Below are 26,206 nucleotides of genomic sequence, written 5' to 3'. Positions count from 1 at the left end.
GAATTTGATGGTGACAAACCTAGAAAGTTCATAAAATTCTCTTTCGTAGACACGTTTAGATTCATGGCCTCGTCTATAGAAAAGTTAGCTAAAAATCTAAAGAGAGAAGACTTCAAACATACAAATCATTTTATACAAGATGGACTGAATGAGATAATAGAAAGACAGCCAAATGACGACGACGAGATTTTTAAAATTCTATCTGGGAAAGGTATATTTCCTTACGAATTTATCGATAGTATTGAAAAACTTGATTACACAGAACAGCTGAAAATTCAAGATTTCTATTCACTTTTGACAGACGAGAGCATATCTGAGAAAGATTATCAACACTACTTGAGCGTTTGGAACAAATTAAAAGAGCAAAATCTAGGAAATTACTCTGATCTCTATAACATTCAAGATGTTCTATTGCTCGCTGATATCTTTGAAAATTTTAGGAATATTTGTTTGAATTGCTATAAGCTTGATCCAGCACACTATCTAACAGCTCCCAGTCTTGCATGGGATGCTATGTTAAAATTAACGAAGATAGAATTACAATTAATTAGTGATTATAATATGTATTTGATGATCGAAAAAGGTATTCGCGGAGGCATTTCTCAGTGTATTAAACGATATGTGAAAGCAAATAACAAATATTTAAAAGATTTTGATAAGACAAAGCCCGAAAACTATTTACTCTATCTCGATGCAAACAACCTTTATGGGTATGGTCTTATGCAAAAACTGCCGTTTAGTGATATCAAGTGGATGGATCCTAAAACGTATACAAAAGAAGAGTGGCAAGAAACAATTTTAGAACTCACTGGCGACGAAGATTATGGCTATATTCTCGAAGTTGATCTTGGATATCCAACGAATTTACACGAACATCACAAGGATTTACCTCTTGCTCCAGAACATTTTAAAAACAAACTTTGCACAACTCTACTGGATAAAACTGAATACGTTGTTCATTCGAGAAATTTGAAGTTCTATTTGGAACAAGGTATGATTTTGAAACATGTGAATAGAGTTATTGCATTCGATCAGAAGCCTTTTATGAAAGAATACATTGATTTTAACACAAACATGAGAACCAAAGCTACAAGCGACTTTGAAAAGGACTTTTATAAGCTGATGAACAACTCAGTGTTTGGAAAATCTATGGAAAATGTGAGAAACAGATGTGATATTAAGCTTGGAAATGAAGAATTTTCAATGAAACAAGCTAAGAAAACAAATTTCAAATGCTTTAACATCTTTGACGACAACTGTATAGCGAGTCACATGTACAAACAAAAGGTTAAATTTAACAAACCGATTTACATAGGATTTTCAGTTCTCGACCTCTCAAAATTGCTAATGTACGAGTTTTATTACAACAAATTAAAGAAGTTTGATCCAGATTTGAATCTGTGTTACATGGATACAGACAGTTATTTTCTAGAATTGAAACGAGATCCTTTTAAAATTATTAAAGAAAATATAGATGACTTTGATACAAGTGATTATCCAAAAGATCATGAATGTTTCACTACTAAAAATAAGAAGGTAATAGGGAAATTCAAAGATGAATTGAACGGCGAGATATTAGAAGAATTTTGTGGATTGAGATCAAAGATGTACTCGTACAAATATCTAGACAAAAATCCAGTTAGGTGTAAAGGAATTAAGAGAAGCGTTGTAAATAAAACAATAAATATCGAAAACTTGAAGAAATGTTTGTTCGAAGATAAAGAAGAATTTAGGGAGATGACTGTAATAAAAATCTATAAACATGAATTGTATACCATCACCATAAACAAGCTGGCACTGAACGCTAAAGATGATAAGAGAATTGTCCTAGAAAATAAGATCGATACAGTACCGTATGGATATAAAGGCGAAGCAAAATCTGATATATTAGACGAATTAAATAAACTTGGAAACTTTGAAAATTGAGAAATAACCGGAAGTTTTTACGAATATGAATTGAAAAAGTCAAAGCTGTAATTTTTTCTATATAAATGGAGGCCCAAAAGAAATGTATAAAGTGTCAAGAATTTAAAGATTTGTCGAAGTTTTTTCAAGATAAGACTAGAAAAGATGGATTATGCTATTATTGTAAGGATTGTAATAAGAAATATAGAAAAGAATTATATGATAAAATGGAAAAATTAACTTTAGAAGAGAAAGAGTGCACACGGTGTAAAAAGGTTAAGAATATTTCAGAATTTTATAATCTCCATTATAGTAAAGACAACAAACAAGCATATTGTAAAGATTGTGCTAAACAAATCTTTGCTAGACCAGTTCTTTGCGTATGCGGAAGAGAAATTCAACATTTCTATAGTCTTAAAAGACATTTACAAACAAACTATCATAATTCGAATGTTTAACATTTTCATCGTGTAATTTAGATATTCTATAAATCAGTCGAGATTCTGCCATATTTGTAGTAAAATGATTTCCGTTGTATAAAATATTCAAAGATTCTTTCATTTGGTTGTAGAGATTTATACTATTTGGATCTCCTTGTCTTAATAAAATTTCCATTTCTGGGTAATCAATTTCAAGTTCTTTCAATCTTTTCGGTATTTCTCTCTTTTGAGCTCTGATAACGTAATAAGGATATTCCCACATGTGATTCTTCTTAATTAACACAAAAACATGGTGTTTTTTCTTATCAAAATCTTTACAAACAAGATCTGGTTTCATTAAGTCAATTTTTACACTTTGTTTTGCAATTATTTCCGTTTTGATTTCATCTTTAATTTGCAAGTGCTTAACTTTGTCCTCTAAATATTTAATCTTGTTTTCAAGTTTGTACACACCAAATTTACGAATGCTTGGTAAAACATCTCTCGTAACCCATTGTTGAAAGCTTTTTGCTTCTATTTTATGAGATCTTAAAATTAACGAATAAAGTCCTGATTCATTAATGAAAATAGTATCTTTGTGAATATTTGCGAGGTGGCCCTCGAGGGCTACCTTATCTTTTAGATAAAAGTATTGAGATTTGTCACCTTCATCGACATTATTTCTAATCGCTTTTTCTGTATTGTTATATTCCAATATTTCTGCAACATCTTTAGCCTTAAACCAAAATTCATTATTTTCGTCAACAATTGTTAAAATTTCTTTATTATTGAATTTTAGTTGATTATTTCTTAGATCTATGACTGACTCCATTTAGATAGAAAAAATTTAACAAGCAATTTTTATTTTGAGAGACCTGGTTCATTAATAAAAACAGTACAGGGATGAAGATTGTTAAGGGGCCATTCGAATAGACCCTTGTTTTTTAAGTAAAAATATTGAATTTTGTCATCATCATCAACGTTTAATATGATTGCTTGTCTAGTGTTTTTCATATTCTAATATTTCTGCAACATCTTTCGCTTTAAACCAGATCACATTGTTTTTCGTCTACAATAGTTAAGATATTCGTGTTATCGAATGTAAGTTGGTTATTGAGCAGATCCACAACTGACTCCATTTAGAAAGAAAAAATTTAACAAGCAATTATTTGAGTGTAAAGTCCAGATTCATTAATAAAAATTGAACTAGGATGTAATGTTTGTAAGAGTCGCGATTCGATACCCTTGTCAGAACGTATGTTTTTGAATATTATCTCGGGGTCTATGGGATAGACTCCAGTGATTTATACATTTAAGGGCTATTTTCTCGTCATTATCGTCATTTTAATCTAATCGCCTCTCATCAATCTTAAATAAATTGTTGTTTTACTCTCATTATTTAATAAATTTCCCTCAGAGTCTTGAATAGTCAGAACGATTTTTTGAATTCTTTTAATATTTTTTCTAATTGGAATATAATCGATTTCATTCGGTTTTTCACTGATTTTTGATCCATAAGCAACATTTGGGAAAAAAGTGTACAAAATTTCAGATTCTTTGTGTAAATGTTCGGTATGATTTTCAAAACTAGGTTTCAACGAGATTGCAGTGCACTTCAATTACATCGAACGGTCTAAATTTTGGCGTTTTATTTCCTAAATATACCTGATTTGGCTCAATAGTTTCTTGAACAAACCCTAACAAATCTACAATAATTGCTGAAAACATTATTCTTACTGGTGATTTTATTTGAATTTTATTAGAGAGATAATTTTTTTGCATTTCAAACTTGTTTTCGTCAAAGTTTAAAGATTTATCTGATTGTTTGAATGTTTTCAGATAATTTTTAAGGGAATTTTTTATTTGATCGAAAGTATAATATCCTTTGTTTAAACCATAATATTTTGTTACGTTCTTCTCACTAAATCCTATACAATAAGGAGAACTTTCACTAATATTTATTACAAAATTGTCAGAATAAAAACCGCTTAAACCGATAAAATAATTTGATTCTTCCTCTAAGTGTATAGGATGTTCCAAGTTTAAAACTAATTTAGAGCTTTCTGAAGTCAACTTGAACAGCTTCATTTTCGCAAGCGTTGCATGAAAATCTTCTATTTAAATGGAGAAATTTTTAAAGCAAAAAGATCAGATAAAACTTCAAACGTTTGAAGAAAATAAGAAAGATCAACCAATCAGATTGTTAATTGTTGGTTCAAGTGGATGTGGAAAAAACAACTTTATTATTGAATTTTATCTACAATAGGTTGATTCCTTATTCCAATTTGTATGTTTTTAGTAAATCTTTAGAACAAGACGCTTATAAAAAATTGCAAGAAAGATTTGAAAATATTGAGAAGAACTTAAGTAAGAAAATATCATATTTTTATAATGCTTCCGAGGACATAGTTCCGTTAAGCGAATGTAAACCGAATTCTTTAATCGTTTTTGATGATTGTATTTTGGAAAATCAAGACGTTATCAAGGAATATTTCGTAATGTCTCGTCACAAAAATATCTCTTGTATCTATCTTTCTCAATGCTTTTCAAAGGTTGATAAACAAGTTATAAGAAATAATTTGAATATGTTGTGTGTTTTTTAAGCAAGACGATCACTATTCGAGAAAAATTTACAACAATTATGTGGGATCTGATATGAGTTTTAACCACTTTAATGAATTATGTGATAAAATTTGGAAAGAAGACTACGGATTTTTAACTATTAATCTAACTTTGAAGCCTAAAAATGGTAAATATTTGAATAAATGTTCCAATATAAACGTGTGATAATCTAGTTGTTTTCATGTTTTTACGTTCACGTTTACGTTTCGTGTTCTCGTTTTTACGTTCCACGTTCACGTTCCACGTTCACGTTCCACGTTCACGTTCATGTTTCACGTTCGTGTTTCACGTTTCACGTTCACGTTCATGTTTCACGTTCATGTTTCACGTTCGTGTTTACGTTTCACGTCCATGTTTCACGTTCGTGTTTCACGTTCCACGTTCACGTTTTACGTTCCGTGTTCACGTTTCGTGTTCACGTTTCCACGTTCCACGTTTAAAATTTTCCTAAATAAATGGCGAACGTAACTTCAGAAGAAGCGAAAAAACTTGATCAAATAGAAAAGAAATTAATCAAAGAATTTAAAGAACAGATTCGAATTGATGAAAAAGAACAAGAACTTATTCAAAAAATTAATCAACCTGTAACTTCTGCAATAAAAAATGTTGAGGGCAAAATTGAAAATGTTTTAAGCGATAATCAAAATTTGATGAATTTGGTTCCAGTTGTACGACAATTTGCTGATATTTCGATACCAGAATCTGAGTTTGAATTGCCAAAATTACCATCTTCAACACCATTTAGACCTCGAATCATTGAAGACTCTACCATAGTTGAACCAATAAGTCCTGGAACAACGGATATAATAATTGGTGAAATTGGTAAAAAATTTCTTCCTAGAGCAAAGGATGATAAATTTGGTTTGTATTGGGACAGAAAAAAGAAAAGTTTTATGATTGGAAATTTGCCCGTGAATTTTGAGCATAATGATATCATTATTAATGAAAAAACATATGAAGGAACTCAAGGTTTATGGAGATTATTAACAGGCACTGATGTTCCAAAAGACGGTTTATATTCTGAAGAAGACTTGAAAAAGTATACAGAAATTTTATGGAAATCTGATTCAATTTACAAAAATAATGATCCATCAACTAAGAAACCAAAGTCAAGTAAAGGTAAAAAATATCTCAATTTGATTAAACCAATTTGGGAAAAACGAATCGAAGGATCAGGTGTAAGAAAATACAATGATAATAAGATTGAGTACAGATATATCGACGATTTGACAAAACTCGATGGAATTATAAATTATATCTATGCTCAAGAGAAGGCTGGAAACAACAATTTTTTGAACGAAAAGAAAGCGATTAAAGATTTTATTTCGAACAAACTTGATGAAATGATTGAAAAACCTGATGGAATTAAATATTTAAAACGAGTTTTGCCGGCAATAAGTTCATCTATGATTGAGGGTAGTGGACTTTTGAATGATTTTATCAACAATTTACCTTTTGAATTACACGTACCAACTTATCAGTATCTGGGGCCTGGCACAAAACTCGAAAAAAGACTAAAAAGAGGAGATCCTGGTATAAATAAATGAGATCAAGCTGCTATGGAACACGATATTTTTTATGCAAAACATAGAGACACAAATTCCAGACATATCGCAGATAAAGTTTTGCAAGATAAGGCAATGGATAGATTTTTATCAAAAGATGCTAGTTTAGGTGAAAGATTTGTTGCGCTTCCAACAGCTGGAGCAATGTTTTTGAAGAGAAAAACTAGGAATGGGAATCGAAGAGAACTTGAAATTTTAACTATATAAATGGAGGTGAACGTAAACTTCAGCAAAAATCAGAAAGAAAAAATAAAATCCGCTTTTAAGAAGAAAATACCCGTTAGTATTCAATTTAAAATAGATCAACTAAAAAATGGCGAAGATAAGATATTTTTAACAAATAGACAATACAATAAACTCGAAAAACATAAGAAAAACAATAAAGGAACCAGAATAGAATTTTCTTATAATCAGTTGAAAGAACTTAAAAATGGTGGACTTTTGAAAGATTTATTAGATTTTGGAGAAAATATTCCAGTTGTTAAAAATGTTGTTCCTTATGTTCGTAAAGCTGCTCCAATCGTTAAAAAAGATGTGATTCCTATTGTTCGAAACATTTTAAATTGGTTAGATAAAGAGTTGGAAGATGTTACAGGATCTGGATTAGATGAAAAAACTTTGAATTACGTGAAATCAAACATTGAAAAAAAATTTTAACCTTTAACATTCGGGGAATTGGAAGAAATCTGCAAAAATATTAAACATTTTAGAGGAATCTTCATGAGAGATACATTACCTGAAAAAGTTAAGAAATTTGAATGTGGAATTGTGAATTTAGACTCGATTATGGGAAGTGGAACACATTGGATTTGTTATTATAAAAAAGATAAGAATGCATATTATTTTGATTCGTATGGAAGAATTGAGGACAAACCACCTATAGAATTGATTAAATATTTGAAAAAATCAAGCGTCTACTACAATGATTCTCAGATTCAAGACTATAAAGATCCCCCAATTTGTGGTCATTTATGTGTTTTTGTTTTGAATGAACTGAGTACTGGTAAAGATTTTAAAGAAGTTGTTAACAAATTATTGCTTAATAAATATGGATTCACAAAATATTTTTGACGTATTTGGAACACAAATTATTCAAAATGTAGATAATAGTTTGAATTTTGATAGTTTGAGAAATGAGTTTGATAACAAGTTAGAAAATGTATTACAAAACCTTCCAGATTCAGATATGTTTGCTGTCGAGATTGAAGATTTTAAAGCAGAATATGATAACAAACTTGCAAATTTCATGAGTTCAAATGAAGTTGCTGATAAAATAAAAACATTGGAAAAAGAAGTTGATGATGGTGTAAAAAAATTATTTACCAATTTAATGTCTCATATCGAAAAAGCTGATGAAATTACTGAAGCGATCAAAGTTGAAAAGAATTATGTTAGTTTGGCTAATAAGAAAAGAATTGTCGGTGTTCGACCTGGTATTGACAAACATGATGTTGTTGTTAAAGAACAAATTTTGAAACCTCTAAAATTATCAGAAAACATCGATATTGTTGATTTACATGATCCGAATGTTAAAAATGCCTTAGATTTTAAAGGAAAAAGAATTAGCGGTGTTAGTAAAGGAATTAATCCATTTGATGTTGTTTGTAATGATTCAATTAGAAGATCCTATTAAAATGTTTAATGAACTAAAACAAAATTATGAGAATCATAAACAGCATGTTAAAGATTTTACAACAGAAGTCTATGACAAGTTAGAAGCCAGAAATAGAAGATCAGTAGACGATGTTGGTGAATTACTTGATAAAGTAAATAAACTAGAAGAAAACTTTAATACATATAAAAATAGTGTTAATGTATTAGTTGGTGAAGTAATTAACAAAATTCTGGAAGATTTTGATACACATTTCAATGAGAAAATAAACATTTTTGAAAATTTTGGTACACGTTTAAATGAGCAAATAACACATAATAATGAATTACTTAAAAGAATAGAAGATCGATACTCTTTATATCTCGATAAAGTAAATAAACTAGAAGAAAACTTTAATAAATTTAAAGAAGATGTTAATAAAACTTTTGAAAACATCGACAACAGATTTAATGGAGTAGGTGGTTACGATGACTAATTTTCCTTATATAAATGGCGCTCATATATTGTGTGAGATGTAAAGAGAAAAACTGCCACAAATGATATAAAATACTATGCAAACATTAACGGAGTTAAAAGAATTTCGGGAAAATGTGCTGAATGTAACTCAAAAAAGAGTCAATTTATAAAAACTTGATTTTGAAATTTTTTCCTAATAAATAGAGATGGCGGGACATTACAGTGCTTTCGATCTTTTTATCATGCAACACGAAAGAGATTTGAAAAAAGAACATTGGGATGACATTTCTCAAAAATATGAATTATCCGAAGATATGATGAGATTATACGTAAACAAATTGAATTGGTATAACATTGCTAAATATCAAACTCTGTCCCCAGAGTTCATTCAAGAAAATATACATTATCAATTAAAAGATCATATGTCTGTTCTTTGCCTCTATCAACACTTGAGTATAAAGTTTTTGGATGAAAATAAAGATACAGTTGATTGGAACAATATTATAGATAGCGGTTACTATCCTGTGCAAATTTTATTGAAATATGTGACCGAGATCGCAAAATTTAAGGAAGAGAATCCTGAATATGACGAAGTAGATCATTAAAAATGACTCTAATCTTTTTAATTATTTTACTAAAATTTATATCTTTTCTTATAAAAACGTACATTAGATCGATGAAAAAATGATATCTTTCTTATACATGATGTTTAAAATTTCTAAATTTTCTCTTATTAAATGGCGGACTACAGAAAATATGCTAGTGATATTGAAAGGGCGGAGTTTAAAAATTTCTATCCAATTAGTAAACAACATTTGAATGAACCGAATAAAAGAACTGAGTTTAATATTGATTTTGGAGATAACTTTTGCTCGTCTAACTTCCAGTTTTATATTTCTGGAACTTTAACAAAACAAGATGGTCAAGCATATCTTGGAACTGATAATGTTAGATTAATCGATAATTTTATACCGTTTTTATTTTCTAAGATTGAAGTAAGAAAACACAATAAATTGATAGAAGAAGTCGAAAACTGTGGCCAATTAAGCACAATTAAAGGAACTATTTCGTATTCAAAAAGTGATGTTATTTCTCAAACTTCTAATGGCTTTGAATCAGATTTTAAATTTGGTGTTTTTGAAGCAGCTGGAAATTTATCTCATTTTGGATTAGGATTTTTTGAAAATGTTACTATTCCGATCTATAAAGGAGGATTTTATCTAAGTTTTATAAGAGCAGAAGACGATGATGTGATTCTGAAGACTGCAACTGGAAATGTTATGCCTGTTGATGGAAAAATAACAATTACAGATTTTTTATTAGAGTTCCAATGATTGATTATAAAACCACGAGTAAAATTAGGTTGATTGATGAAATTACAAAAAGTCAAAACATTATGTTTAATTTTCTAGATTGGCAATGTATTGAACAAAAAGGTATTTCCGGAACAACTTATTCGTTCGATATCACAAATATTTATAGAAATATCTTCAATCCCAAGTTCGTTATCATAGGTTTTCAAACAGATAGACAGAATAATCAAGAAAAAAATCCTTCAAAGTTTGATAGTTTGGATGTAAAAAATATCAGAGTAAAATTGAATGGTTCTTATTATCCAGATGAATTACAAAATTTAAACATTTCCGGAGGTCTTTTCAGAATCATGTATCAGATGTATCAAGATTTTAAGAAAGTTTACTGTAATAATAAGGAAATGTATTACAATCCTAAAGAATTTTTAGCGAATAGACCTATTTATGTCATTGATACAACAAAGAGTTTGACAAATATTTCTGGTTCAAAGAACGATATAATTATCAATATGGATTTTCAAAAAGCTGTTACAAACTCGACATGTTATGTGGTTGTGGTTTCTGAGAAATTTTTAGCCTATGATGTGATTAAGAACGATATTAGAGAAATTCAGTAAAAATCGCGTTATTCGTCGGATAGTTTTAAAACTTTACAGAATTGTTAAAGACATTGATAAAAGTTTACATTTTAAATTGCATTAAAAAATTTTGAAAAATAGGGATGATATTAGGAAAAAAACTATTTCAAGGTCATGGACCGGAAGTGGTGATTTTAAAAAATACTTTAATATTTACTGATCCTATATACCAAATTTCATCAAAAAAGCTCCAATAGTTCTCGAGATATAAGAGTTTAAAGATAAGGGATGATTGGGGTAGATTTTGAAAATTTTGTTATTTTCATGAAATTTTAAGTTGAACTCGCTTGTTTTTGAAGTTTCAGATTTTTCCGATAAAATTTTTTATTTTTCTTTGAATATTAAGAAATAGGGGATGATTTCACCCTTATGGATAAGTTAAGTCGAAAGAGTTAAGTATTTACTATATGTGTACCAAATTTCATTAAAATCGGTTGAGTGGTTTTTTAACAACAAGGTTTGAAATAAATATTGATATTCACTTATTTAATATACATTGGAAACTATAACAGTTCTAATATCGATTGTAACCATCGATTTTTATTATCGATAAAACTTCGATATTCATAATCGTTTATCGCACGGAAAAAATTTTCATCATGGGCGTTGGCCACGTATAGTCAGTCATGCTTGATCCTCCTCTATTTTAACGAAATTTAACAAGATATATCATCAATTAGAAGATTCTAATGTATTTGCAAGTTGAAGAAAGAAGATATAGACTTTATATGAAGTAAGAAGATTGTGTGATGTTCTGTGTTTCTTGTTAAAAGTGAAGTGAAGTGTTCCACTGGGCGTTGCCATTCATAGTGTTATTATATTTTATAAGTTACTTTTATATTTGGGACTCGAAGAAAGACGTTACAAGAAGATTGTGAATTTGTGTAGACATTCTAAACTGTGATAAAACATTGTGTGAAAATAGTGATGTAAAGTGTTCATTTGTAATACAGAATTAAGTGTTTTTACAGTGATTTCATTGTCTCACACGGCGTGAGAAAAGCAAGTTCATTGTTTGGTGTCACTACTGTCCTTGTACCACACACGGCGTGTGCAAAGCAAGGTCAAGCGTTAGTGACACAAACGCCTCTCACATGTTTCAATAAAATGAGATTCGAGGTCAAGCGTTAGTGGTACAAACGCTCACAGCAGACGTCACAAATCTACAGTTGATTGAAATAAAATATATGATACCTTTCTTCTTCTCCCATTCCCAATTTCTTAGAAGTTAAGTAGATATCGCAAAAACACGCACACTAACAACACTCATTTTGTATGTCTTTAACAATAATTGATGATGTTCATATTATTCTCTTTCATTCCTTCTAAAACTTCAAAAATATACTCTTTCGCCACTGAAAAATCCCGATTTCTCCCGTAATAATCTTTATAATCGTACACATAATATCCTAAATAGTTGTACAATAGAATGAAATTATTTCTATTTATCTCTGTTGTAGAAATGTAAACACAAACATTTGCGCTGAAAAATTTATATCTCGGCAGACTTAGTTCCATAATCTCCATTTATAAAAAAATCTTTTTGTTTAAATGGAAGAGTATAATGCCAACTGTTACAAGTGTTCTAATAGAGGAGAAATTATCGATAAAAGATATTTAGTTTGTAGAGGTTGTAATTTAATTTTGTACGAAAGACCTAAACCTAAGAAATTTCGAAATAAACTAACACATTTGAATAATCTGCTTACAAAATTGCAATATGGAGACAAGAAGCAAACACAATTTGTTACAGAATTTAGAAAACAGAATAAAAATTTTTACTTATCTCTTGGAACCGTTGAAAAAATTATTTTCCTTTTCAAAGAATACATTAGGTTTGTAGGTATCGATACACACGTTTATTATGAAAAGATATTACCTGTATTTTTTCATTATCTGGATGTTGAATTTGTTTATGATTTTGAACCAGAAATCCTCGATGATTTTATAGTACATTTGGAGAAATTAAACGAAGAACCTCGTGAAAAGAATGCGGTTTTACTCACATTCTCCCCGACTTCTCGAGTGATTGTTAGCAAATTTCATTTTTTCCATCTTTAAATTTTTTCTATTTAAATGGAGTTCTTGAAGGAGTTAAATGATATTGGAGAATGTAAATTCAAAGAGTATAAGAAGTTAAATGAATTGGAAGAAAATAAGAAATACAAAATTTTGAATTTGGAGAAAATGAAAGATAAATTCGGGATGACAATAATTGCCGAGTTGGAAGATTGTAAAGTACACTTACCGAACAGATTTTTGACTGTTTTGGATGAGAAAAAGATTAAAGAATTAAACAAAAATGAAAAATTACACTTGGTTGTTACTGGAAAGAAGACTATTAAAGATAAAGACTGTGTTACTATCAATTTTGTAGAGTAGAAGATTTTTCGTCGTAGCAGACATTTCAAATAGATTGATTTGACAGCTCAAGAAAGTAGAAGCAAACAGCTATAGATTCGGTAATTTTTCATTCGTGAGTTACAGATTCGTTTATTGTCCTTTAAACAGTATTTTTCATTGATTTACCGTCTGTCCCAAAAGTGAGCTAGAACCGCCTTACTGTTTGATTTTACAGATTCGTTTATTGTCCTTTAAACAGTATTTTCCCTTGATTTTCTGTCTGTCCCAAAAGTGCGCTAGAACCGCCATATTCATATCTACTCATAACGTCACAGCTGAATCTTCCTTGTAATCCCGATCAAGAAAACACAAATCTCGGATCACACAGGTCTCGGAAACTTACTTTGGTCAAAAAGCGTATATTTCCAGTCCTTGTCATATATTTCAGGCCTAAGATATTTCCAGTACCATAGTACAGTTTGCATTGTTGTTCTGACGAAGAAAAAATATATATATACTTACATAGGACCGAGATGCTTACTTCGGTTAAAAAGTGCCTACTTAAGACCGTTTAAATTCACTTACCTACTATGTCACAGGTTAGCTTACCATATTGTCTCGATTAAAATACTATATACGTTCGATTATATAGTTCTCGGAAATCTATTTTGGTGAAAATCGTGTTGGCATAGTTGAGTTTGATAGGACTGAAAAGCCTATTACGACCTAGGGGGAAGTCCTACCTACTTCTTATGTACTTCCGGTATAAGGGGGAAATCCTTATTAAGGTTATGCAACATTCCAAAATAATCGTTATTAAAGTTTTGCGTTACACTGTAGCCAGGGAAAGAATGAATCGTTAATGTATGTTAGTATTCTCTCTTAGTATTTTCTCTGTAGTATCTTTCTTAGTATTAGTATTTTCTCTGTTTTTCCGTAAGCCATTGTTAAAATGTAATATCATAATGTCAAGGAAGCCCACCAGTTTAAAGTAACTTATGTGAAAAACATTCATAACTTTGTTTATTAAGGTTAGTTTTATAACAGTATTTAATGATTTTAATTCGTCACTGGTGCAATCTGGGGACAAATTTATATATTAATGTTTTATTTACTATCTGCATTACACTACCGATCAAGCACTGTTTACTTATCTTCTTCTATATATATAAAAATGAATGTTTGTATGTTTGTCCTTTATGGAATCGTGAACTATTGGACCGATCATGATGAAAATTTGTACGTATATGTATTTTTCCACGGAGAAGGTTTATAAGCTATGCCCATCCCTTTCCCGATTCAGGATTCCGCCCCACTGGTTACAGAAATACCCATAAGAAATGCATTGCAGCAAACATATGTTAACGTCTTTTCAAATTTTTAATCAGCTGTTCTTTGTAAACATATATTACACTTATAGTTTTAAAGCATAGAGTAAGCTTAAGAGAAACGACAAATTTTGTTTAAACTGTTTTTTGCAATCACTGTTAAACATAGACTTTACTATCCAGATAATACAATTCAAATTTGACGTAAAAATTCACCTTTAACTGCAATATTTATTTAATATAAACCATGCTCATGCTTGATCAGAAGAGTAATGCAGATATCATAATTACTATCTTACGTTGGCTACAAATATAAAGAATGTTATAAAATCAACCTTAGTTGTTTTTTTTGACAGAAGTATGGTTCTCAAAACTCCGTGTGTACATATTCTCTCGATCGAGACAACAAAGCAAGCTCAATCGTGGCATCGGAGATATAACTAATTTAATCTAAAATTTATTATAGTAAAAAAAAAAATTACTAAGTAATATAAGGACTTCGGTTCTTAAGATTTGCGTGCGAAGCCGTGGGTAACAGCTAGATAGAGGCAGGAATATGGTACATACCTTCATAATACGCCCAAGAGGCTCACGATGGAACGACTATCAATTATCTCAGCAATGTTTAGAATGTGATAGAAAAAGAATAAGTGAATATAGTGTACTGTTTTCAACGGGAAATTGCGTGCGAAGCCGCGGGCAACTTTTGCAAAAAATTATTGAAATGCGCAGCAAAGCGCGCCGGGCCCGCTAGTTATTGATAAAATTCAAATGCATACAGATGTTTCAGAAAGTTTGTCGAACTATAATAGCTGTCAACAGCTGTCAAAATACGTTTCGTTCTTATCATAACATTCGAATGTAAACAAACTAATTTTTCAATTTTAATTCGACTTTATTTGGTGAAATGAATGTGTTATGGGTGGTAAAAAGCACTCTAAATGTTAATTCAGACCAAAAGCTATACCTGTTCAAAATTTCAGCACAATCCGTATATCAGTTTCAGCGTGATTCAAAGACAAAACTCCAAACATCCAAATATCCAAACATTCAAACTTTTGCATTTATAATATTAGTTGGATTACAAAATGTATATTGAAAAATGTATTTATTTATTGTTACGTTAAAATGTTTATAGTTATTTAATGTCATTTTGGATTATATACATCACTCATTTATTTCTTATTCTGTTTGCTGCTGTATGGATATATTAACGTCCTGTAATCGTATGAATGTTTAGGTGAACGTGTAAGTGTATCTTGTACACAAGGCATATATTAAAGACAGAATGTAAAACCGCATCCAGCTGAAGGACTCTGATATAAATATAATTGTGTGTAAAATATTTTTTTGTTTAATTTCGCACGTGCTATGTTGGCATATGAAATCTAATAATGTATGTAAATTTTTAAATAAATAAAGATGTTTTGAACTTGAACTTGAGTAAGACAAGGGACTCACAATCGATAAAGACACGCAAAACAACAGAGGTCTTGTCGGTCAGTGGGAAATCCGGGAACAAACCTGAGGTTATTAGCATAAACTATCACGCATCACTGCAAGTTTTCTTTCATCACATACCCTTGGAAAAGTAAAACTGAGTAAGGCAAGTATTAGACAAGGAATTCGGAATCGGTAATGATACGCAGAACAGAGGTAATGGATCAGAAGGCTGATTCAAAGTCCAGGAGCTGACCTTCGGTAATTAGCAAAACCCCTCACGCCATCTCTTCGCGATACTATTCTTCACTTAGTATTGTCTAAATGGGTGCAATTTCGATGCTTTGATAATACAAGATAAACCTCTGTAAATCAAGTATGAGATAAGGAACTTACATTCGATAAATACGTGTAAAACAACATAGGTGATGACTCTTAGGGTCAATGGCAAGTGTGGGAACTGGCCTTGGATTATTAGCATAACCTCTCAGCCATCACTGCAAGATTGCTTTTATCACTTACTCATTTTCTTCGTATGGGTGGTAATGTTTCTGCTTAGGAAGTACAAGATAAAGTAAGTGAGAACAGTGTCAGGCAAGAGAGACACAATCAATAAAGACACGCAAAACAACAGAGGTAATGGTTCTGGCGGTCAGTGGCAAGTCCGGGAACTGACCTTTGATCGTCGGCGCAAGCTCTCACGCTACTACTACGGTATTACTTTCCTTGCTTACTTTCAACACTTATTAACTTTTCTAGATTCCCTAATATACTGATAATTTATTTTTTTAAATTGAATTTTTACTCTTATTATGCCTTTGTAACTATAGCTGTTGCAATAAAAATCATTTATGAGAAATCGAAAAGACTATTAATTGCATTGCCATATTATATTTATAAATAATGCAAGTTATGAAATTAATTCAGCTGCAAGTAATCAAACACTGACAAATTAATTAATTAATATGACTTCTTTTAACCAAAGGAAAAGATTGCAAATCTCGAAACCTAGTGCTACTGATATGTGTTGTATTGACGATGGAAAAATGTACGAAAACGTTTCTTTTACTATCACAGACCGTCTAAAGTAAAGTTTGACTTGATGGGTATACTCTTATTTTTAGTATAGGACTATCAGCTGCGAAATAAATTAATACAGTTAATCAATATCAAGATTCTTTATAGAACATGTTTTTTTAACAGATTTTTTAGTGAAATATGATTATTGCCAAACTTATTTATAAATGAATGTAGTGTACTTGAAATCCAGTTATGTGCCTTGTCCTTTTTTTCCTTTCTAATAATATTTTTATTGCATGAAACAAGCGAATGACAACGAACCATTAGGGGCAAAGACTATCCAAACCTAGACATCTCAATGAGATTAGTACTAGGTTCAGTAAACATAATTCGCTACTGTTGCGCTAGTTAACAGATTTAACCGTAAGATCGCACTGAGAACTGTGTTTGACACAGACTTCTATATTTTTATTTTCTGTGCTGTTAGCTATATTATTAGAGCTCTATAGGTTAACCTCCAGCAAATCATGATACAGCTCCGCCTTCTTCAGCTCACCTGTACAGGCCGATATGCATTATTAGCAGTTTCGATTTACCATCTAAAGACTGAATATGGCTTTCCATAGCGAGGCAGGAATATTTAAAGATTCTAATTTTATTAGCGATTTGTTTATGTGGTGTGGTGTAACTTAGTTATTAATGTTTTATGTAATTTATAGATAACGGCTAGTATCAAAGTCAACATAATAACAGGTACGTACACACAATTTACTATTATTTTTATTTTTAAAGAATTCGTACATTTTTCTGTTTACTATACGTTTACTAAAAATAGTGCCCCTATTTTAAGACTCGTCCTACACGTAATTAAAAACTATTTCATCAGCCAAATCTCGTATTCTGTTATGCAGCCCAACAAACGATAGTATGAAAATAACGATCGAAATAGCGTTCGGTGTGCAAACACCCGAATTCCAACACAAATTTCTGCAAGGGTCGATGAAATTACGAAACGATTGGCCTCATCAAGTTGTGCGTGAGGAAAGAAAACACTCGGACAACTGTCGGAGAGTTGGATGTGACCACAACTCGGTGAATAAATGATGTGACCCTGAGGTTAAAGGTCAACCGACTCTATCGCCCAAACATTGATCTTCTTCACTCACACTAACGTCCATGTTTCGTTACTAATCTTCCCAAACCTTGCTTTCGGCTGGTGCGTTACTAAAAGTAATAAATATGATAGGTAAATACAAGGTACATTTTACGTTTGTTAGGGCAAACATTTTACATAACTTTGCAACACTAATGTCATATGAAATGCTTAAATATGTTAAAATAAAAATACATATATTTTGTTTCCTTAGATCCGAAATACATAAACAATACGTTGTAGCTTTAAAACGCGCCAACCTTGTTTTTGAACCTTTTCTGTTTGTTCACTAACCACCATATTTTGATCCCAATTATATTATAGTTATTTTATCAAAGATTTCAGAGCCCCTAGAATTTCGTAATTGTACTGATAGGTACTATTTCAAAGAATGTTTTTCGTTCGTCGCTATCATGGCTGGAGGCATTATTGCAGTTTGTTAGTTCCTCAATTTGACTTTCCATACATTAATTGTTTTTCGTTCTTCTCTATTGATTTATTACCTTTAAAAAACAGAAATTAACGGAAAAAGATTTTTATTTTTGTTTAGAATTTGTGACATTTGTTAAAATATGAAACGGGCCAGATAGTTCAAGATAGGATTAAACCTTTAGTACACCATTAAATCTTAATTCAAACTTACTGACAGTTTTCCTTTGAAAAATTACACATTTTAACCATCCAGAATAAACACTAAAAACTTATTTATAATTATTTTTAGCAATTCTGCTTTAAACATTTACTATTATAGTTTTACGTACATACCATATAGAAAAATCATTTTCTGATAATATACGAGTATAATGGACCTCATGTTTTCATGAAGACCCAAAATTTTAATCTCTTAATATTTTAAATGCAACAGACTATTTCTCATGTTAGCGTAATATAAGCCACATACCTTCTCGTTGTAGATCTCGAGGAATGACGCTTTAAGAACGAAGTGCGTGTCCCTCATCTCTTGAAGAGTTTGGAAGAGGTACATGAAAGAGCGAAATACAAGTCCATGATTGGGAGAGAAAGGATCGGCGTTCTTCTCAACCTAAAAAATATCTTATATATTAATATTCAACATTTTTGCAGATCTTATTTCTTGTGTATGAAAGGAACACGGCCATATAACAATTATAGAACTTATATTACCATACAATTCTTTTTCAAGAGTATTTCATCCTGTTGGAACGTGTATTCGGAAATATAAAGAAAAAAAAGAACCTGAAAATACTTTGATGTAATATTCATGTGACTATGCAATAGTATCAAATACGACATACAGGGGTGATAGGTGACTGATTTTGTTGGTAGGAGGAGGTGAACTGGAAGGTATTTTCAAATTTCTAAGAAATGTGGTGCAAAATGGAGACAGGCAAGAAAATAACAAAAATAGAATAGGAGGATAACATATATTAAAAAAGGAAGAGAGGAAAAGGGTGTTCTGGAATTGTGAAAAGAATGGGTGAATGTAAATCTGAAAAGACTACACATGAGAGTAGAAGGGTGATTTGATGAATAAAGGGGCGAACCCAAAAGTGGGGGTGGAAGAGATCCCCTCAAAGCATTAAATAATAATTCAAAATATAATAATGATAAAACTTTAAATAATGTACAAATCTGAAGTTATTATATTATAATTTCAATCAAAATACAGACATATTAAAATGTAAATACATTCTTCTTCAATTTATCTTATTATGTTTGGATATTATATCAAGAATAAATTAAGTGTAACTTCTGCGCAATGTGTGTTTTGCATGCCTCCAAGACCAGATACGGATGTACAGATAGTAGGTAGGCTCTCGTTTTCAGAGTAACTGGCGTCAGACACGTTCAAAGGTATACATGTTGTCGCAGATAAATTAATCATTCGTTTTCAAACACAGAACATACAGAACCGTACTTTTGATAGTTAAAATTGTATTGTTAAAACCAATGAACTGTTTCTGGCATTTTATGATATTTATTTCATAACATTAAAATCAAAACATGAATTTGAAAATGAACTTTTGGAGAATTTTTTATATTTAACACAACTTTATTTAAACGCTTAAAATCACATTTATTTAATGTACAAAATTCAAAAAAATTTCCAATGAAGCCCCGTACTTTTGGTATCCCGTAGCCTATCCCCCACTTAAAACAAATTCTATATATTAGGCACTTCCCCACAAGCTACGATCCTCGGTCCGCGCCTAGACGAATTGTATACTTAGTGATAGACTAATGAAGCGTAATAAGTTTCTTGCTAAGAAATACCTACAGATAGTAGGTAGGCTCTTTTTTTCAGAGTAACTGGCGTCAGACACGTTCAAAGGTATACCTGTTGTCGCAGATAAATTAATCATTCGTTTTCAAACACAGAACATACAGAACCGTACTTTTGATTGTTAAAATTGTATTGTTAAAACCAATGAACTGTTTCTGGCATTTTATGATATTTATTTCATAACATTAAAATCAAAACATGAATTTGAAAATGAACTTTTGGAGAATTTTTTATATTTAACACAACTTTATTTAAACGCTTAAAATCACATTTATTTAATGTACAAAATTCAAAAAAATTTCCAATGATACCCCGTACTTTTGGTATCCCGTAGCCTATCCCTCACTTAAAACAAATTCTATATATTAGGCACTTCCCCACAAGCTACGATCCTCGGTCCGCGCCTAGACAAATAGTATACTTAGTGATAGACTAATGAAGCGTAATAAGTTTCTTGCTAAGAAATACCAATCATCATTTTTCATGACTGTAACAAATCGTAAAAACCGTAGAAACAATTCTGGTGAACAGGTTATATTATTTTCCATATGTGTACGCAGTAGATCGAGAGCATGATCGATTTTCTGGTAAATCTAATAAAGTGGATGTATAAAAACACGAACCCCAAGCATTTCAAGCTAAAAATTCATGGTTCATAAATTTCTGTAGATGAAATATTGACATACACGCTAGGTGTAGAAGACATTACATACCAGCCCCGGAGGTCCGGTAAGAGTGTGGGTCTTTCCGCTTCCGGTCTGACCATAGCAGAAGACCGTCGTACTGAAACCCTCGACTGCCATCCCTACTAGTCTCTTAACCCCGGAGAACTGGAAGACATCCTCCTGGGTGGCCCCCGGCTCGAACACCACGTTGTAGGAGAAGAGTTTTGACTTCCCACCTGTGTGTCCTGGTACCCCGCTCAGACCGTCCAGCTGTCAAATTTATAAAAATAAAGCTCTAGGTTCAAAACAATCAGGTATTTAAAAGAAGTATCCTGAATTCTTGACTCTACGTAAAGCTCAGCCTACATTAAATCGAGTCGACAACCCCAATATAATTCAGAGTTGAAGTGTGACAACTATCCGATTCAGTAAAGTATATCATGGAGTTCCACAAGTCTCAACAATTGGGCCTGTATTATTTATAGTTTTATGTTAGGATACATATAACATGTAAAAATTATTACTGTTAACATAAAACTGTGTCAAATACAAAAGCAATGAAATCGGTTTGTTATTAAATTTATTTTTCCTAACCAAATTTGAGAAGTTTGTCCTTAGCTATACAAGACAATAAATAATCTTTTATTTTGTATTATTGTAGAAAAGTAAACTAATTTAAACTAAATTATTTTACATTTTCCACTTTATAATACAATTTTTATTTATTTCTCTAGCAATATAAAGATTGTATATATTAATGTATATTATGTTCTTATTTTAATTTAGTGTTAGGATGGCTCGTAGAACAGTAATTAGATCAAATGTTTACGCACTAGTAATAAAAGTTACATAGTGTATACAGTAATAATTTAAACCGAGGAAGGAAGATTATGAAAGATTTTCAACTTAGAGAGAAAATCAAATTAAAGCAAATCCTCTTTCCCTAACTATATTCGTAATATTGGAAGAAGGAGAAATTCTTGCCAACTAAATTCGGCAGATGATAAGAATAGGGTTAGGGTAACTTTCCTACAAAAATAGCAGTTTTTAAGCATTTATCTCCACTCAATGAAATCTAATATGGTTTTCCAAAAGGATAATAACGTTGATTCCACAAGCATTTATGCTTCTTTCTACGTGAATTAGTTCTCAAGAAAATTAAAATTGAATTATAAACGTCAAATGTAAAAGGCGCATCGATACTGCAAATTGAAAAAAAAAACAAGGGAACAAATTGAATATCAATAAACCATATTCATTTTTTAAGAATTCGATCATTCCACACTAAAGGAATTATGTAAAATTCGGGTCCCTCCTGAAAAATTCGTGGTACGGGGGAAGGTTTGCAGTATGTTCTGCCCTGAACATAATGAGCACACTCGGTTATTGCTCGGAGGTCTAGGCTGGAAGAAAGGCCTTCGACCCATAATGATCGGCCGCCCTCATTCCAGCTGTAAATAATGGGCGAACCTGGTAAGAGTGATACTCAATACTGGTGTCAGAATCTGTTTTTCATGCGCCTATGTGACATTAGAGTGCTAGGAATCTATAACTATTGACAATTGTTTTAACTTAACACAGGGTTTATAGCAGTAATAAATACCCATAACGTTTCAGCGAACGCTGAGCAGGAGAGAATCGATACAGTATTTTTATTACCAACGTGATTTTTAACAGGCACGCGAAGGTCTTCCGTGACAACCTTCATGTCCACCATATAGACCCCGTTTTAGTCGGAGCTAAGTTCAAAAATAAGTGAAAATGTTTAAAAATGCAACCATTTTTTCTGTTTGAGCTCAGAAATTACTAATAAAGTACCTATCTATAGTGCAAAGTTCACAGCTATATACTTTAGGAAGGTCCATGGATAAAGTCACTTTTGTGGTCCTTAAAGAGACAGCTTGGAAGTTGGTGGTCATACGACAGATGATCAATATTTTTTATTTTCTACAAAACTAAGGTTTACTAGATGTCCAGTATTTATTGGATCCTAGTTTTACAAACTACTTACCAAAAAATCAAAGTTTAATACCAAGAATATAGTTGACCTAATTGCTTCAAGCTAATATTTCTTGAAATGGGAAATGTGTTAAAAGACTTTAAATGCAATCTATAACAAAGCATATGTAGAATTTAAGTGTACTAATAAAAATATAAATGCTGAAAACTTATTAAATCATAAACAAAGAGACTTTTAAATGTTATAAGAAATATGTTTCATGACAAGACCGATATACACATCCCTTGAGTACCGAGTGACTATATATTGTACTGTGTATTTGAAGCAAATTGTTAGAATTAATACATTTTCAATAATATATACATCATACATAATAATAAATATATACATTTAATATATTTATTAAGTTAAATAGTTATCAACCGATATACTTTTAAACCTTATTCTACCCGTCCTCAAAGGTCACTGGCCTGTGCGAGGATCTTATGAGACAGAATAAGGAAATGATTCGATACAGTAAAAAGCCAATGGTACTGATAAAAAGTGCAACGATTACAGACAGGATGTGAACCTGCGCTACCTCAAACTCAGCCATAAGTCCAACGTTTTAGACCGATCGGCCATCCCCAAAGGAGATAACAAAGGCGAATTATTGTTCTAAAATTTGTGTGCTTATTAATAATACAACAACAAAAAACTTCACTAACAATTACGTTACTTCCTTAATAAATTATGATTTTAAACCATTAGGCCAGAAACATGTGCAGGAGTAAATGCATCCTTTTTAGGAAAACATTTTTATATTTTCCAAGTGGTTGAAGATTAATTTATTGATGGATAAATAATCAAATTTCAGGTGTTACCTGTAATTTATCGAAAAGCAAAGATAATGAAAAACAAAATACATAGAATGGCGCAGCCTTCAAAATGTTTTTCAGGCAGTATGCAATACAAATCTGTATGTGAATAACGGACACAAACGTCAGGCGCTGCTAAACCCAACTACTGTTATTATACTGAGTTCTAAATTACAATATATAATGAAAATTAACATTGGCTTTAGAAAATGCAGTTTACCTTCCTTTGCTATTCCATATATTAATCTAGAATGAATCTTTTATTCTGTTCAAAGAGACTGTTGACATTATTGCTATATCGTTTTAAACTAAAGTAATAATAAAGTTAACATTATTAATTTTTGTTGCTGACATTTGATATATTATTTATGGAACATTCGATACTTAGTTTTGTGTCTTCCCAACTAAATGGTTTGCTATGTTTAGGCATGATGTACTTTGATTGAAAAAAGGCTCCCAATCTTTAGATATATTTGTAATGTATATAAATACAAACTATACAAACTTATTCAAACATTGACAACCCTCCATTAGAAGTGAAAACTCGTTTGTTATTTTTATAACCATACGAAGAGATTTAAAAAAATGTGTCAAGTGAAAATGTAATTGTCATTTAAGCTATTGGCCTTGCACCATATTAAAGGCTGGTTCTGTTGAATATATTTGTATGGATCAAAGAACCAATATTTTTTTCTTCTTTATCGTTGTGTGTTAAAATTAATTGGTTCATTTAGTTATTTCAAAGAGAATTAAACTTTTTTAACTTCGGAATATCTTATTCCAAATTGGTGTTCACATACAATACCTTGAAACAGTCTATTAGTATCAACAATAATAATGCTTTTTTCGTTTAATTTGTTAAAAGGTAAGCTTGTTTCTTCAAAAATGCTCTTGGTATAAGGTATCAACAATAAGAGCGTTATTATATTGTGTCCTGATTTTTAAAATACTAATAAAACCATGTCCTTCCTTAATCAATGGATAAAGGAAAGTGACAGATAGTAATAAGCCTTAAATTAGTTCTGGTTTAGGCCTACAAGGCCGTTTCCATTGGCGATAGATATTGATTGTTGGTTCTTACCAACTCTCTTTATTGGAGTGAGTAATTTGTACTGGTGGTGAATCGTTGTTTACAAGGAAGAAGTAAAATATTACTCCGTTCCTATTACGTTATTTACAGGTTTTTCTATTTACATAACTGTTATTTCCCTTTTCTCTCTGTGTTAAACGTTAAATAAATAAGTCCATTACACGAAAAGCATTTTAAAACTAATTTTGAAACACAATATTTTTTTAAACAAATTGATAACTCGGAAAAAATTGTAATTTGAAAAGTCTATTGTTTTTTTAATAAATTACGTCAGCAGGAAGAAAAGCACTACTTAAGCCTTTAAACATCGCAATTCGCTTTTTGTTTTATCCTGCCATTTTAAAAATAATTCACTCCACCGACCATAAGCACTTGTGTGGCCTTAGAATTCCGAAACAGCACACTAATCCACAACTTCCAAATCGTTTTGATTGTGAAACAAGAGCAAATGATTAGAGTTATTGGTTCTTAAATCTGCTACAGCTTATTTTGCTTCAAAGTACAGTGTTGTAGGTAGAGACGTGTATGAAGATATGAATGGGGTAATTATTTTATTCCAAATTAAACATTTAAATTTCTTTTTCTAGAGGATATTTTAAACTATGTTATATCTCTAGCTATATTATATCTTGTTCAAATATGATACATTTCTAGCTATAATATATCTTTGTTAAACTATGATACATCTCTAGCTATATTATGTGTTGTTTGCAACTTCACTCTGACTAAGCAGGTGACAAGAACATCTTTTTGTTTAATCCAATCCATTTTGCCATGTTTAAACATTTTCGTCAATTTTACCTAACGGTTTTCACTTAAAACAATAAAATTAAAAATCCATTAAATATAAAATGGGTTAAGAATCCTCCACCCCTCTTAAAGCTCTAATTCTACCTAAATCATTCATCTATTAATAAGCTTATTCGCCACTTCCTCTCCACAAATTTGTATTTTCTTGTAAATTGGAAATTTTCATTAAGAAAAGGTTGTTACAGTGATACAGTGTCATACATTATATACATACCATTATTTGACCGTTCCCTGGGAAGCTGATGACTGACGGGTCGTTTCTTCGAAGCTCCTTTTCTCCCAGCGGTCTCACCCTACGGCAAAAAAATTCATTAACAATCAGAACCATCGTGAGTGAGATCGGTTTAAAATATGTTTCTAATTTTCCAAAAAGAGGTTTGTAATTTTACTTGGATCCGACAGAGCAGTCGTGTTGTGGTCTGTGCATTCATTCTTGATTGTATAGTGCCTTAAAATATTGTAAATTGTACAAAGGACTCTCTTGAGCAAGGAAGAACTCTAGGAATACTTGACTAGCAAGGACGTTGCCAGCGATGGGGTTCAAAGTGTCCGGATCCCCCATTTTCAATTACTTTTTTAGCAAACTATTATTATTATGTAATTAATTCAGTATTACTGTTATGTACCTCTGAAAGATGATTCTCAGCATTAAAACGGGTCGGCAACAAAATGGGAAATGAGCAGTTGACTGAGCTTGCCTTACTTTCTTTCCACAACGGGAAAATATCTTAACCTCCCCCTACACCT

The 26,206-nt window shown here is 31.2% G+C and overlaps 1 protein-coding gene across 1 annotated transcript in view; it reads right to left on the bottom strand.

The window, feature by feature from the left end:
* LOC124368165 (kinesin-like protein KIF12) overlaps positions 1-25,787 on the bottom strand; it is a 35,116-nt gene extending 9,329 nt beyond the window's left edge. The window contains exons 1-3 of the mRNA XM_046825441.1: positions 25,674-25,787; positions 20,791-21,012; positions 18,716-18,856 (exon numbers count right to left, since the gene is read on the bottom strand). Coding sequence (XP_046681397.1) covers positions 18,716-18,856; positions 20,791-21,012; positions 25,674-25,787 — 477 coding nt within the window. The remainder of the gene's footprint in view (positions 1-18,715; positions 18,857-20,790; positions 21,013-25,673) is intronic.
* Positions 25,788-26,206: the final 419 nt, after the last annotated feature.

This window comes from Homalodisca vitripennis, chromosome 8 (assembly GCF_021130785.1).
Source record: "Homalodisca vitripennis isolate AUS2020 chromosome 8, UT_GWSS_2.1, whole genome shotgun sequence".
In the NCBI taxonomy this organism is placed as follows: Eukaryota; Metazoa; Arthropoda; class Insecta; order Hemiptera; family Cicadellidae; genus Homalodisca; species Homalodisca vitripennis.
The sequence above is the reverse complement of the archived record's forward strand: the minus strand, read 5'-3'. Positions and strand labels throughout refer to the sequence as shown.